Genomic DNA, 16,720 nt, shown 5'->3' with positions numbered 1-16,720 from the left:
GCTATCTCAGTAGGATCACATCCTTAGGGGCCTAAAAACATTTAAGTTCTCAGAATTGCATTTCTCTATATGGAAGAGAAGGGGCTCTGGCAGCACAACAGTTAATTGGCTGCTAATCCTAACTAACCAAAAGGTTGGCAGTTCAAACCCACCTAGCGGCTCTGCAAAAGAAAAAACCTGGAGCCCTGCTCCCATAATTACAGCCTAGAAAACCCTATGAGGCAGTTTTACTCTGTCACATGGAGTTTGCTATGAGTTGATACTTGATGGCACACAACAAACATATGGAAAAGGTGGGGACTTTCTGCTTCTACCGCATCTTTCATGGCTTTGAAGTCCAGACAGAATGCATCGCCTGGAGCAGTCACATCTGCCTGTATTGTGGTATTTTCTTAATATTGCCAGTCCTTCTAAGGCACCAGCTTAGTGTTACTAATGCCAGCCCCTGGCGCTGTGCCTAGTCTGTACAGATGAGAAAATGGCTACACCCCTGCACTCAAATTTAATCTTATTGGCTACCACAGATCTAGATCTGGCAGTAAGCGGCTCCTTCCATGTGTGGGTGATTTGGCCTTCGGTTGGTTCTTTCTCAAGCCTCTTCAGGAGGAACAGATTTTATTCAGAATGACATGATTTTTGCTAGAGAACAACAGAGCTTGGGGGTGGGGGGAATGGCCTAAGTATTGATAAAGTAAAAAACAGGAGTTGAGAAATACCCAAAAATGAAACCCTGGTCACCCAACTTGGACCAGGTTTCTTAGAAATGGGGCCTTGTATATGTTCCTGTTGGACTTTGAAGTAAGACACCTCTGGTTGCTCTTCATGAACTAGCTAGTAAACTAAACATTCAGTTCCAAAATTAGTGATAAACAGATACATCATAGATGGTATAAATGAAAGGATGTTTCTAAGTTTTCAAGTTAAAAAACGATGTCTAAAGTTTTCCAAACGCCCATCAGAACTTATCTTCTAATATGTGCTCCTTCCATCACTGTAAGCCAGATGTGAGTTACCTGGCCAAGAAGTTTGAAGATGGCATTTAACTTCGTATTAGGATATGCAGACTCCAGAAGCTAAATAGAAAACATGCAAAGACATTTTATCATCTCGTGACATACCAGAGGATATGTGAATATTCAGGGCTCCACACTACTATATAATGCTGCATTTCTTGGTTTTATTCGAAACAGTGCATATTTTTAGCATTTTATGGTAGGATTTTACACTTGTCATTTACACAAATTACAAGGTTCTGCTTCAAGTCTTTAAAAAAAATTCTAAAAATTCAGCCCATGTGCAGCACAAGAATATGCAAAACTACTTTACATTATACACACTTTTTATCAAAGGAGATACAAAATTCTGGCTTGTAGTTTTAGACAAATACAAGAAGCTTCAAACTAGACACAAAGGGTTAACATTAATTTTCAAATATAAGTCTGCACTTTTGTGTTGTATTTCTCTGAGATGTGAACACCAAATTCCTTAGGAATTTTGTTTTCCTTTTTCAAAGAAAAACTGACACTTTTCCCTTATACAAGTCCCTCCCCATCAGCTTAATCTCTGCCATCCTACCTTCCCCTCCCTTAGTGCCGGACACTTCCATCATGTTATAGAATCAGGGCTGGGCCATTTATATACTCATGAGGACCACCTCCCTCTAGCTAACTCCCCTCCTGCAAAAATCCAACCAGCAGTAGCAAATGGCTGCTACACTTTATGCTGGATAGATCTGACACTCCAGGCAATCTAGTAACCTGTGATGCTGGGGAATTAGGAGGGAAGCAAGATTCCTATCAGTGCTTTTTGTTGGTGGTAAATCGGTGGCCTCAAGAATTAAGCTGTCTGATGCTAAATGAGTTGTAAAATCTTCCAAACTAGAACATGCCCATTGGTTGCTTGAGGGACTTCTCTGCGACTTATGCATAGATATTCTTTTTCAGTATGTTGGAGGCAATATTTTGTACTTTCCTTCTAAAGGGTTATGAGAGGCAGTTAAGATAGGGTTTTTCCTGTCCTTTTAAAAGATATTGTTCCCTAACAATCTTTTGAGCCTAAATGTGTGTATATGCATATTTAAAAGAATTACTCATCTTTAATCAGTCAGTATACAGCCAACTCTTGATTATCCATGAGAGTGTGACATTTACTGCCAGCAAAGTTGGCTTTCAACATAAATAATTACCCTTTTTTGACAGTTCACTTTCATTTATACCCCATGTAGACTACAGCCTATCAAGACCAAGTTACAACCCAAACTCTGTTTATTTCCTTTAACCCACACTAGATACATGTAAAGAAACTGAGTGAGCACTTTTGGCTTAGGGCTTTGAGGTTGAGCCTACAGTGGACAGTGGGGGCAGGGGGTAATTCTGAGTGAGAGAAGAACAAGTTTCAGGTTCTTCCTGAATCAGGTCTCACAGTATGCCTTCATTACTCGGTCTGTAAGGTTATGATTGCTGCAAAATTAAAACCCTGAGGCATAGTCACTGTTATATAGATAAGAGAGTTGACTGTAACCATGTCCTTTACTTCTTTATGTCTTTAGCCCTTTCACATTACCAAAAACAAAAAAACATAAAAAGATTAAAAAAGACTACTGTATGACATCTAGAAGCATTTATTTTATGCAAAAAACTTAAATATGATTATGTGTACACAAAAAGTGCACACATTACCTATGCTGAACAATGCCAAGAAACATAATATACTGATGCAACAGTTGTCTTCTAAAATAAACATAAAAACTGAGCCCAGACTGCAGACGAAAGCAAACACTTACTTCCAAATAGCACAATGCTGAAAATTGATACCAATCCTAAACACCTCCAACTTTCCTTAAAAGCTGCCAAAGTCCAACTATTTAAAAAAAAAACTGACTTATTTTTTTTACATCAATAATAAAAATCTGGTGACAAACATTATAAAACCAAATGCTGGATAGTCTTTAACTCCTTTAAAATTCCAAATATTCTAACATAATTGTAGGAGTAAAAACCATTTTAAAGTGATATGCTTTATAAAACAAACAATATGTACATTTATTGCAAATTATATTAAACTAAAATGGAGGGGGAATCAAAAAATGAAGTGTTTACTACTTGCAAATCAATAATAATTTTAATTATCTCTCACTCTGATAAAAATCAGAAAGCAATATTTATAAAATTGCCACCACATCACTTTTCATAGCAGGGAATTGAAGTCTGTACATCTCATTTTTGCAGAAAAGTAGGCAGGCAGAAAGAATTATACATAAAAGTTCCCAAAAGGAAAAACAAAGAAATATTTAATCTGATCTTTTTTTTCTTAAAAATTAATTCAGTAGACTTCTATTTTTTGTGTGTGTAACATGGGTAATTCCTGGCTCTCAAATTGATGAATTTTCAGTGTCGGTGTAAGGACATCCTGTTACTTTCTTTAAAATAAAAAAATGCAGCATGGAAATTAATGGTGTAGTATGCGCTTTAAACTCCAGATATGCAGGAACTGGAACCAAGTGTTAAGCAATTTGCTTAATTATTGACTTTTCATAAGAAAAGTCTGGGGCGGGGGGCGGCGGGTAGAACAGAGTTGCTTTTAGCCTCTCTCAAGAGTCTCTGCTGTACATTTCATCAAAGGATTTGTGGTCATGTGAAGACAAAGTAATAGTTTCTTTCAGTTTTCAAGGCAGAAAGTGTGTGTTCTGAAGTTAACTTCATTTTCTGTTCAGGGACACTTTGAATCCAAGTTTTTGCAGGAGCTGGATTCTGCTTCTGTTTGGCTTTCATTTTTTCCCTTGGCAAGTGAGTTTTCTTTTTACCTTGGGGATAGGAGTAGGAGAAAGCACAAAGTTAGAAAAGATGTACACAAGAAAACAAACCATACCAAAATTATTTCACTTCTATAGTTGTTATCCAAAATCTTAAAAATATTTTTTCATTTTCACCTCAAACTTTACTTGGTTCAAGGAGTATTTCTCTAAACTATACAAAAATAAAATACCAATGGAGATGTTTTATTTTAATGACTAAGTGCTGTTATGTAATACCCTGTTTGCTTAAAACAATAAAAGCTACTTATTGGAAATAATTATTTTTCATTAATACTTTAAAAATGGTATTACAGAAGAAAAAATCTTACTGGACAATATGGCAAAATGTACTTATAAGCAGCAAAATAAGCTCTGATTCCTGAACTGGGTAAACAATATGTTTTTGTACACAAAGAACAAAACACACACACCAGGAGGAAAATTTAGCTTGATTTTGTTAAGAGGTTAGTGCACATACCTAACTTGACCCCCGTGCAGTACAGATGGAAGTTCTGATCCCGGGGAGCATGAGGGAATGGCGTATGATCTCTTTCTCATCTCTCCTCCTCTGGGAGAAGATCTGCTCTGATAGGTGAGACTAGGGGAAAGGAACTGAGCATGTGGGGGCTTGGCCTCATCTCCACTTGTTCTCTTTTGCTCAGAGAGGTCTATTCTGATTGGCTCGCCACAAGGGAAGGTCTGTGGTTGTTCAATTTGGGGCATGGCATTAGTAGCCTCCCCGCCTCTGTAATTCCACATTTTTAATCAAGTCTTATCAGTATTAAGATGTGTCTACTCAGTAATTCCAACTTGGGAGAGAAAAACAAGGGAGTTCTTTACTTGTATTTCCAAACTCTTTCTAAAGATACATTTTATAGAGTTAACACTACTAAGAGACAAAAGTTTGGTGATTATCAATATTCAAAATCAAGTTTCATAATATGATATAAAAGAATTCTCTACAAGCTGCCTGCTGCACCTTCAGGAAGCTTCCCTTTATTAGCTGTGTTCTCAGTATCTTCCTAGCTGCTCTCACAGACTTCATACTCCAGATCACTGGAAGAATTTCCTGGACTAGATTTTATGTCCAAAGTGAATTATCATCAGTTCCAAGCACTTGGCTTCAGAAAAATTTCTTATCATTTTGATGTAAATTCACTTTTTACGGAGAGAATATTTATATCAAACTAATACACAGTTGTTCAATACATGAAGATAGCCACTTAGGGATTACTTTTATTCCAAGATACGAACGCATGTGATGTGAGGAAACTTTCTCAATATACAAATGAGCAGAGGAAACCAGGAAATTTTTTACTCAGGGCAGAAATTCCAAGATCCCCGAGAACCACACACTAAGCACACCAAGTAAAAACATGTTAAGCCATTGATGGAAAAACTATAGTCTGTTATCCTTAGATTCCAACAAACCCAGTGCATCCTATAGATGCTCTCTTTAAATTTATGGAATTCCCAGAAGTTCCAAGCTGAAGAAATCCTGTTTATTTACTGATGCTTACTGATAATCTCTTCTTTGCGGTTGGCCTTAACAGTAAGCAAAACATACTCAAGAATTAGCTTGTTGTTGTTAGGTGCTGTCAAGTTGGTTTCGACTCACAGCGACCCTAAGCACAACAGAATGGAACACTGCCCGGTCCTGCGCCATCCTTATAATTGTTGTTAGCCTTGAGCTCATTGTTGCAGCCACTGTGTCAATCCACCTTGTTGAGGGTCTTCATCATTTCCGCTGACCCTGTACTCTGCCAAGCATGATGTCCTTCTCCAGGGACTGATCCCTCCTGACAACATGTCCAAAGTATGTAAGACACAGTCTCGCCATCCTTCCCTCTAAGGAGCATTCTGGCCGCACTTCTTCCAAGACAGATTTGTTCCTTCTTTTGGCAGTCCATAGTATATTCAATATTCTTCTCCAACACCACAATTCAAGGCATCAATTGTTCTTCGGTCTTCCTTAGTCATTGTCCAGCTTTCACATGCATATAATGCGATTGAAAATACCACGGCTTGGGTCAGGCGCACCTTAGTCTTCAAGGTGACATCTTTGCTCTTCAACACTTTGAAGAGGTCCTTTGCAGCAGATTTACCCAATGCAACGCGTCTTTTTATTTCTTCACTGCTGCTTCCATGGCTGTTGATTGTGGATCCAAGTAAAATGAAATCCTCGACAACTTCAACCTTTTCTCTCTTTATCACGATGTTGCTCACTGGTCCAGTTGTGAGGATTTTTGTTTTCTTTATGTTGAGGTGCAATCCATACTGAAGGCTGTGGTCTTTTATCTTCAGTAGTAAGTGCTTCAAGGCCTCTTCACTTTCAGCAAGCAAGGTTGTGTTATCTGCATAACGTCCCATTCTTCTTCATACGGTCCAGCTTCTCGTATTATTTGCTCAGCATACAGATTGAATAGGTATGGTGAAAGAATACAACCCTGACACACACCTTTCCTGACTTTAAGCCAATCAGTATCCTCCTGTTCTGTCTGAACAACCGCCTCTTGATCTATGTAAAGGTTCCTCATGAGCACAATTAAGTGTTCTGGAATTCCTATTCTTCGCAATGTTATCGATAGTTTGTTATGATCCACACAGTTGAATGCCTTTGCATAGTCAATAAAACACAAGTAAACATCCTTCTGGTATTCTCTGCTTTCAGCCAGGATCCATCTGACATTAGCAATGATATCCCTGGTTCCACGTCCTCTTCTGAAACCAGCCTGAATTTCTGGCAGTTCCCTGCTGATATACTGCTGCAGCCGTTTTTGAATGATCAGCAAAATTTTGCTTCCCTTCGATATTAATGATATTGTTCTATAATTCCCACATTCGGTTGGATCACCTTTCTTGGGAATAGGCATAAATACGGATCTCTTCCAGTCAGTTGGCCAGGAAGCTGTCTTCCATATTTCTTGGCATAGATGAGCACCTCCAGCACTGCATCTGTTTGTTGAAACATCTCGATTGATATTCCATCAATTCCTGGAGCCTTATTTTTCGCCAATGCCTTCAGAGCAGCTTGGACTTCTTCCTTCAGTACCATTGGTTCCTGATCATATGCCACCTCTTGAAATGGCTGAACATCAACTAATTCTTTTTGGTATAATGACTCTGTGTAGTCCTTCCATCTTCTTTTGATGCTTCCTGTGTCGATTAATATTTTCCCCATGGAATCCTTCACTATTGCCACTCAAGTCTTGAAGTTTTCTTCAGCTCAGCTTGAGAAATGCCAAATGTGTTCTTCCCTTTTGGCTTTCCATCTCCTGCTCTTTGCACATGTCATTATAATACTTTACTTTGTCTTCTCGATCCGCCCTTTGAAATCTTCTGTTCAGTTCTTTTACTTCATCAATTCTTCCTTTTGCTTTAGCTGCTTGACGTTCGAGAGCAAGTTTCAGAGTCTCCTCTGACATCCATCTTGGTCTTTTCTTTCTTTCCTGTCTTTTCAATGACCTCTTGCTTTCTTCATGGATGATGTCCTTGATGTCATTCCACAACTTGTCTGGTCTTCAGTCACTAGTGTTCAATGCGTCAAATCTATCCTTTGGATGGTCTTTAAATTCAGGTGGGATATACTCAAGGTCATATTTTGGCTCTTGTGGACTTGCTCTGATTTTCTTCAGTTTCAGCTTGAACTTGCATATGAACAACTGATGGTCTGTTCCACGGTCGGCCCCTGGCCTTGTTCTGACTGATGATATTGAGCTTTTCCTTCGTCTCTTTCCACAGATGTAGTCAATTTGATTTCTGTGTGTTCCATCTGGCGAGGTCCATGTGTATAGTTGCCGTTTATGTTGGTGAAAGATGGATTTGCAATGAAGAAGTCGTTGGTCTTGCAAAATTCTATCATTTGATCTCTGGCATTGTTTCCATCACCAAGGCCATATTTTCCAACTACTGATCCTTCTTCGTTTCCAACTTTCGCGTTCCAATCACCAGTAATTATCAATGCATCTTGATTGCATGTTCGATCAATTTCAGACTGCAGCAGTTGATAAAAATCTTCTATTTCTTCATCTTTGGCCCTAGTGGTTGGTGCATAAATTTGAATAATATTCATATTAACTGGTCTTCCTTGTAAAAAACAAACAAACAAAAAACCAGTGCCATCGAGTCTTCCTTGTAGGCTTATGGATATTATCCTAACACTGACAGCGTTGTACTTCAGGATAGATCTTTAAACGTTCTTTTTGACGATGAATGCAACACCATTCCTCTTCGAGTTGTCATTCCCAGCATAGAGGACTATATGATTGTCCAATTCAAAATGGCCAATACCATTCCATTTCGGCTCACTACTACCTAGGATATCCATGTTTATGCTTTCCATTTCATTTTTGATGATTTCCAATTTTCTTAGATTCATACTTCGTACACTCCAGGTTTCGATTATTAATGGATATTTGGAGCTGTTTCTTCTCATTTTGAGTCATGCCACATCAACAGATGAAGGTCCCAAAAGCTTTACTCCATCCATGCATTAAGGTTGACTCTACTTTGAGGAGGCCAGTCATCTTTTGAGTGCCTTCCAACCTGGAAGGCTCATCGTCCAGCACTATATCAGACAATGTTCCACTGCTATTCATAAGGCTTTCACTGGCTAATGCTTTTCAGAAGTAGACTGCTGCGTCCTTCTTCCTAGTCTGTCTTAGTCTGGAAGCTCAGCTGAATCCTGTCCTCCATGGGTGACCCTGCTGGTATCTGAATACCGGTGGCATAGCTTCCAGCATCACAGCAACACGCAAGCCCCCACAGTACGACAAACTGACAGACATGTGGGGGCAAGAATTAGCAGACCTATTAAAAACACATTTTTAATGTAAAATGTTTGGAACTGTTTAACACCTAGAGAAAAGCTCAAGACATAAAGGAAAAAAAGTAAACTAAACACCTGAAATGATGAACCCTTTACCCAGAACTCACAGAGGGCGAACATTAAGTGTGTAGTTGTTCAGACACTATTTCCTGACCATAGTACCAACCAACCAACTAATCCATTGCTGTCGAGTCAATTCTGACTCATAGTGACAACAGTACAAATTGCTAATTTTTATAAATGTATAGAGTGAATTGAAGGAATTTTCTCAAGGGAAGTAACAATTCCAAATGCAGCCCAAAATATAAACAAAACATTTATTAGAACCTAAAAAAACAAAACAAAAAGTAAGTGACTGAAAGAACACATTTACTGCAATAATTAAAAGAGGTCTAAAAGTTCTAAAGGTAACTTTGCAAGTTGACATGCTCAGCATAGAATCCCATATTAAAAAGTAAAATCTAAGTAAATCTTTGTATATAATATCCATGTTTCAGGGGAATAAATTATACCAGAATTAGTAAATAGATATATAAATAGGGACCATAGTAAAAATAATTATTGACCTAATGTTGTCAATAAAAGCTGAGTAACAGAAATTCTAAAGGGGTTAGCACTCGCCACATATGAGAATTGATGATTGTGGTATTAAAACGGCTCTAGAGACTAACATTTATTAAGAGCTCTACCTAACAGGGCTGAAGGATTAAATAAGACAACAAACATAAAGCATCAAGTACTGTGGTTGGCACACACTAGGACTTCAAAAATGGTTTTTATGAACTATGTAATAATAAAATTTAAATAATCACACAACATAATATAAATACCAAGTAACAAAACTGGACAAGTTTTCCAGAGGTGGTGTTAGCAGGAGGTGACAGACTGACTGCCAGGGGACATCCCCTTCTCAAACTGACAAAGGAGTATGTAGAGAAGATTAGGGTGACGTCAAGAAGGCTCTTCTCAGACACCCAGAGAGTTGTCACCAGAGCAGGGACTGACCGTTTGGGAAGTGAGAAATTAAGCAAGTGAAAGGTATGAAGAATCATGCAAGGTAAGTAAAAGAATGAAGTACCATCTAGAGTTAGAAAACAGGGCCACAGGGAAGCACACGGGTGGTGGACCTTATTTATCAAAGTCTTGCATTCAGGCTTAAAATCCAGGGGTAAACTACTTTGTGCAGCAACCGATAGATGAGTCCATAATGCAAGGCCCCTAGGCTATGTTCTGAGGTGTCAGGGCACTAAGCAAAATGATTCTGTCATCCTGTCTCTATCTTCAGCTCAGAGATGTAATGTTTGATGGCTCTCAGATTTGGCAACCTTAGTTCTTCTCTTCCAGTTTGTTGGTTGAAACTATAATGATAATAGGATGATCGAAGGTGCTATTTGTTGTTACGTGCCGTTGAATCGGCTACAAATCATAGTGACCTTAAGGATAGCGAAACAGAATGTTGCCTGGTCCTGTGCCATCTTCATGATGGTTGGTATGTTGAGTTCATTTTCATGGCTATTGTGTCACTCCATCTCATTGAGGGTTTCCCTTGTTTTTGCTGACCCTCTACTAAATATGATGTCCTTTTCTAGCAACTGGTTGTGTCCAAAGTTTGTGAACTCAAGTCTTAGCTATATACTCTGAATTGGTAAATTACGTGTATATGATTCTCAGCAAGTTTCAGGAAATACAGACAAGACATCAAGCAACTCATAGGTAACACATGCAACTAATGAGAGCTAAATCAGCCAGTGAAAACCCTACAGATCATAGTGGTCTGATTCGGTTGTGCATGCGGTTGCCATGAGTCAGGGGCTGACGCAACGGCAGCTAACAAAAACAAGGATAAATGTTTAAATCTTGTACAAAGGCGGAAGCTATGGTATCACATGAAATAAAAATAAACTCGCACCTTCAGGATTTTGACTATTCAGTGTTTTCTCTTAAATTGAGGCATAGTTAAAACATTAGCTGAAAATCACAAACAAGTAACTTTTTTTAAAATAATTTTTATTGTGCTTTAAGTGAAAGTTTAGAAATCACGTTAGTCTCTCATACAAAAATTTATATACACCTTGCTATATACTCCTAGTTGCTCTCCCCCTAATGAGACAGCACACTCCTTTCCCTCCACGCTTCTATTTTTGTGTACATTCAGCCAGTTTCTGACCCCCTCTGCCCTCTCATCTCCCCTTGAGACAGGAGCTGCCCACATAGTCTCATGTGTCTACTTGAGCCAAGAAGCTCACTCCTCACCAGTATCATTTTTTGTCTTATACCCACTGCCATCAGGTAGTCCAGTCCAATCCCTCTCTGAAGGGCTGGCTTTGTGAATGGTTCCTATCTTGGGCTAACAGAAGGTCTGGGGACCATGACCTCTGGGGTACTTCCAGTCTCAGTCACACCACTGTCTGGTCTTTTTATAAGAATTTGAGGTCTGCATCCCACTGCTCTCCTGGCTCCCTCAGAGGTTCTCTGTTGTGTTACCTGTCAGGGCAGTCATCGGTTATAGCTGGGCACCATCTAGTTCTTCTGGTCTCAGGCTGATGTAGTCTCTGGTTTATGTGGCCCTTTCTGTCTCTTGGGCTTGTAATTACCTTGTGTCTTTGGTGTTCTTCATTCTGCTTTGCTCCAAGTGGGTAGAGACCAATAGATGCATCTTAGATGGCCACTTGGTAGTGTTTAAGACCCCAAATGCCACTCTCCAAAGTGGGATGCAGGATGTTTTCTTAATAGATTTTATTATGCCAATTGACCTAGATGTCTCCTGAAACCATGGTCCCCAAACCCCTGCCCCTGCTACGCTGGCCTTTGAAGCATTCGGTTTATTCAGGAAACTTCTTTGCTTTTGGTTTAGTCTTGTTGTGCTGACCTCTCCTGTATTGTATGTTGTCTTTCCCATCACCTAAAATAGTTCTTGTCTAGTATCTTATTAGTGAATACCCCTCTCCCTCCCTCCCTAGGAACTTTTTTTTTTTTAATAATTTTTATTGAGCTTTAAGTGAACATTTACAAATCAAGTCAGTCTGTCACATATAAGCTTATATACACCTTACTCCATACTCCCACTTACTCTCCCCCTAATGAGTCAGCCCTTCCAGTCTCTCCTTTCGTGACAATTTTGCCAGCCTCTAACCCTCTCTACCCTCCTATCTCCCCTCCAGACAGGAGATGCCAACACAGTCTCAAGTGTCCACCTGATACAAGTAGCTCACTCTTCATCAGCATCTCTCTCCAACCCATTGTCCAGTCCCTTCCATGTCTGATGAGTTGTCTTCGGGAATGGTTCCTGTCCTGGGCCAACAGAAGGTTTGGGGACCATGACTGCTGGGATTCCTCTAGTCTCAGTCAGACCATTAAGTCTGGTCTTTTTATGAGAATTTGGGGTCTGCATCCCACTAATCTCCTGCTCCCTCAGGGGTTCTCTGTTGTGCTCCTAGGAACTTGTTTTAACAAGTCTATTCCACAATTTGGTGGTAACTACAAATTAAAACATCTCTTTTACACATTAAGAGGGAAAACAAACAACAGAGTGTTGAGTGTTCATAATTAAAAATGTTTCAAAATACTACATAAGTAGGATTAGAAACAACTGTAGTTAAGACTGTCAGCAGTACAGTGAGCAGTTAATAAGGGATGTAATGCTTGGGCTCAAAGCTCTACTATGTAGCACTAACCATGTGACTTGAAAAGTTATTTTTTCATGTCTTAATTTCCTCACCTGTAATGTAGCATTATTATCTGTCTCACAATGGTTGTTGGCAGGGCAAATACATGCTCAATAAATCTTCCCTATCATTTTTTATATGGGTGAGGAATGGCTAGGATAGAATTCTAGAAACTCCTTAGAAAATTCTAACAAGCACCAAGGGAAATGTTAAACTTTTATGTAGTTAAAAATTCATTTTAAGGAGTAAAGCAACTGAAATTCAAAATAATGGTAATAGTAACAATTTGTTGTTGTTGTTAGGTATCCTTGAGTCAGTTCAGAGTCATACCGATCCTATGTATAATAAACAAACATTGCCTGGTCCTGCGCCATCCTCACAATCGTTGCTATCTTTGAACCCATTATTGCAGCCACTGTGTCAACCCATCTCCTTGAAGGATTTCCTCTTTTTTCTGATCTTCTACTTTACCAAGCATGATGTCCTTCTCTAGGGATTGGTCCCTCCTGATAACAAGTCCAAGTATATGAAACGAAATCTCGCCATCCTCCCTTCTTCTAAGGAGTACTCTGGCTGTACTTCTTCTAAGACAGATTTGTGCATTCTTCTGGAACTCCATGGCATATTCAATATTCTTTGCCAATACCATAATTCAAAGGCATCAATTCTTCTTTGGTCTTTCTTATTTAATGTCCAGCTTTTGCATGCATATGAGGCAACTGAAAACACCATGGCTTGGGTCAGGCACACCTTAGTGCTCAAAGTGACCTCTTAGCTTTTTAACACTTTAAAGAGGTCTTCTGCAGCAGATTTTCCCAATACGTCATTTGATTTCTGGACTGCCACTTCCATGGGTGATTGTGGACCCAAGGAAAATGAAATCCTTGACAGCTTCACTCTTGTCTCTGTTTATTGTGATGCTGCTTACTGGTCCAGTTGTGAGGATCATTGTTTTCTTTACACTGAGGTATAATCCATACTGAAGGTTGTGGTCTTTGATATTCATCAGTAAGTACTTCAAGTCCTCTTCACTTTCAGCAAGCAAGATTGTGTAATCTGCATACTGCAGGTTGTTAATGAGTCATCCTCCAATCCAGATGCTGCTTTCTTCTTTATACAGCCCAGCTTCTCGGATTATCTGCTTAGCATACAGACTGCGTTTAAGTATGGCGAAATGATACAACCCTGATGAATACCTTTCCTGATTTTAAACCACACAGTAGCCCCTTGCTCTGTTCGAATAACTGCCTCTTTGTCTGTGTATAGGTTCCACATGATAACAATTAAGTGTTCTGGAATTCTCATTGTTTGCCATGTTAACCATAATTTTTTATGATCCACATAGTTGAATGCCTTTGCATAGTCAATGTCTTAGGCTCGGTTCTCTAGAGAAGCAAAACTAGTAAAGGGTATGAATATATATGTATAGAGAGAGAGAGAAACAGAGAGAGAGTGAGAGAGAGACAGAGGGAGATTTATATCAAGGGAATAGCTCACATGGTTCTTAGAGGCTATAACTCCCCAGTCTGTTGGGCAGGAAAAAGGCTTCTCCTGACTCACAGAGCAGCAGGGGCTGGTGAACCCAAGATAGGCAGGCCAGAAAGCAAGGCTGTTGTAGGCTTCTCCTGACTCATGTAGCCGCAGGGGCTTGCGAATGCAAGGTCGGCAGGCAAGACTGCAAGGCATGGTGCCAGCTCAAGTTTCCACAACCAGAGATCAGGGGAACAGGAGCCAGCTGCAGGATGATACAAGCAAAAGCCCTGGCAAGGCAAACAGGAAGAGCCAGGCAACGGAGGGCAGAGAGATGAAAGCTGAGGGGAGCGGTGAGCCGCCAGAGGCCCTGCCCCTGCTGGTACCACAGAAGATCCTATCATGGGGGTGATCACGTATTAAGTATCAACAGGGAAGTGATGACAACATTGTACAACTGCCAAAACACTAAGAATCATAGCCCAACCAAGCTGACACACAGGTAAACACTTTCTGGTATTCTCTGCTTTTCAGCCAAGATCCATCTGACATTAGCAATGATATCCCTCGTTCCATTCCTCTTCTGAATCTGGATTGAATTTCTGGCAGTTCCCCATTGATGTACTGCTGCCGCTGTTTTTGAATGATCCTCAGCAAAATTTTACTTGTGTGTGATATTAATGATGTTTTTCAATAATTTCCGCATTCTGTGGTATCACCTTCCTTTGGAATGGGTACAAATATGGCTCTCTTCCAGTCGGGTGGCCAGGTAGCTGTCTTCCAAATTTCTTGGCATAGATGAGTGAGCACCTCCAGTGCTGCATCCATTTGCTGAAACATCTCACTTGGTATTCCACCACTTCCTGAAGCTTTGTTTTCTACCAATGCGTTTGGAAGTGTGGCTTGGACTTCTTCCTTCCTATCATCGGTTCTTGATCATATGCTTCCTTCTGACATGGTTGAACACTGACCAATTCTTTTTGGTACAGTGATTTTGTGTATTCTTTCCACCTTCTACTGATGCTTCCTGCATCATTCAAGATTTTCCCCATAGAATCCTTCAATATTGCAACTTGAGGCTTGAATTTTTTTCTTCATTTCTTTCAGCTTGAGAAATGCTAAGTGTGTTCTTCCCTTTTGGTTTTCTAACTCCAGGTCTTCGCACATTTCATTATAATAGTTTGTATCCTTGAGCCGTCCTTTGAAATCTTCTGTTCAGCTCTTTTACTTCATTTCTTCTACCTACTTTAGCTACTCTATGTTCAAGGCAAGTTTCAGAGTCTCTTCTGACATCTATTCTGGTCTTTCTTTCCTGTCTTTTTAATGACCTTTTGCTTTCTTCATGTATGATGTCCTTGAACTCATTCCACAACTCATCTGGTCTTTGGACATAAGTGTTCAATGTGTCAAATCTATTCTTGAGATAGTCTCTAAATTCAGGTGGGATATACTCAAGGTATATTCTTGAATTTGACTCTCATGAACTTGTTTTAATTTTCAACTTGAACTTGCATACGAGCAACTGATGGTCTGCAGTCGGCCCATGGCCTTGTTCTGACTGATGACATTCAGCTTCTCCACTGTCTCTTTCCACAGATGTAGTCAATTTGATTCCTGTTTATTTCATCCAGCGAAGTTCACATGTATAGATGCTGTTTATGGTGTTGAAAAAAGGTATCTGCAGTGAAGAAGCTGGTTTTGCAAAATTCTACCATGTGATCTCTGGCATTGTTTCTATCACCAAGGCCATATATTCCAACTACGGATCCTTCTTTGTTTCCATCTTTCACCTTCTAGTCGTCGCCAGTAATTATCACTGCACCTTGACTGCATACTTGATCAATTTAAGACTGCAGAAATTGGTAAAAAATATTCATCTTTGGCCTTAGTGGTTGGTGCATAAATTTGAATAATAGTTGTATTAACTGGTCTTCCTAATAATAGGTGTATGGATATTATCCTATCACTGACAATGTTGTACTTCAGGATAGATCTTGAAATGTTCTTTTTGACAACGAATGTGACACCATTTCTCTTCAAGTTGTCGTTCCCAGCATAGTAGACATATGATTGTTCTATTCAAAATGGTCATTACTAGCACATTTCGGCTCACTAATGCCTGGGATATCCAACTTTATATGTTCCATTTCCTTTTTGATGACTTCCAATTTTCCTAGAGTCATACTTCCTACATTCCATGTTCTGATTATTAATGGATGTTTGCAACTGTTTCTTCTCATTTTGAGTAGTGCCACATCTGCAAATGAAGGTCCTGAAAGCTTGACTCCATCCACATCATTAAGTTTGACTCTACTTTGATGAGGCAGGTAGTCCCCAGTTGTATTCTGAGTGTCTTCCAACCCGATGGGCTCATCTTCTGGCACTATATCAGATAATATTCCTCTGCTATTCATAAGGTTTCCAGTGGCCAGTTTTTTAGAAGCAGATTGCCATGTTCTTCTTCCTAGTCTGTCTGAGTCTGGAAGCTCCGCTGAAACCTATCTACCATGGATGAACCTGGTGGCATTTGAAATACTGGTGGCACAGCTTCTAGCATCAGAGCAACATGCAAGCCACCAAAGTATGACAAACTGACAGATAGGTGATGGACAGTAACAATTACTAAGTATTTATTCTCTGCCAGGTACTAAGTACTTTATATGTATTAATCCATTAAATCTTAGAACAATCCCTTGAGGTGCATATCTTAAATTATGAAGAAAAGGAGGCAGAAATTAAATACATTGCTATAGGTCACGGGTTCAGTGTTGAGGAGAAAAATAACATAAAGTTTGCCTCCTTTATTGGCTTAGCAAACCTTTCCAGATAGTGCAATGATATATGCCAGTCTAGTTTGGGCAAAAGTGCTCTAATTTCTGACTCTCAGGAGGTTCACTTTCTCTTGAGGCCTCCAGTGCCAGGGCTAGCCCTCTAATTTATATACCATCTACTTGGTATGGTACT

At 39.6% G+C, this 16,720-nt stretch overlaps 1 protein-coding gene across 3 annotated transcripts in view; it reads right to left on the bottom strand.

The window, feature by feature from the left end:
* Window positions 1-1,157: 1,157 nt before the first annotated feature.
* The window catches only part of PDS5A (PDS5 cohesin associated factor A), a 166,836-nt gene continuing 151,273 nt past the window's right edge, over window positions 1,158-16,720 (bottom strand). For all 3 annotated transcript variants that reach the window (XM_049886936.1, XM_049886938.1, XM_049886937.1), the window contains one exon: window positions 1,158-3,802. In XM_049886936.1, the coding sequence (XP_049742893.1) occupies window positions 3,799-3,802 (4 nt within the window). In that variant the 3' untranslated portion in view covers window positions 1,158-3,798. The remainder of the gene's footprint in view (window positions 3,803-16,720) is intronic.

This window comes from Elephas maximus, chromosome 5, assembly GCF_024166365.1.
Source record: "Elephas maximus indicus isolate mEleMax1 chromosome 5, mEleMax1 primary haplotype, whole genome shotgun sequence".
In the NCBI taxonomy this organism is placed as follows: domain Eukaryota; kingdom Metazoa; phylum Chordata; class Mammalia; order Proboscidea; family Elephantidae; genus Elephas; species Elephas maximus.
The sequence above is the reverse complement of the archived record's forward strand: the minus strand, read 5'-3'. Positions and strand labels throughout refer to the sequence as shown.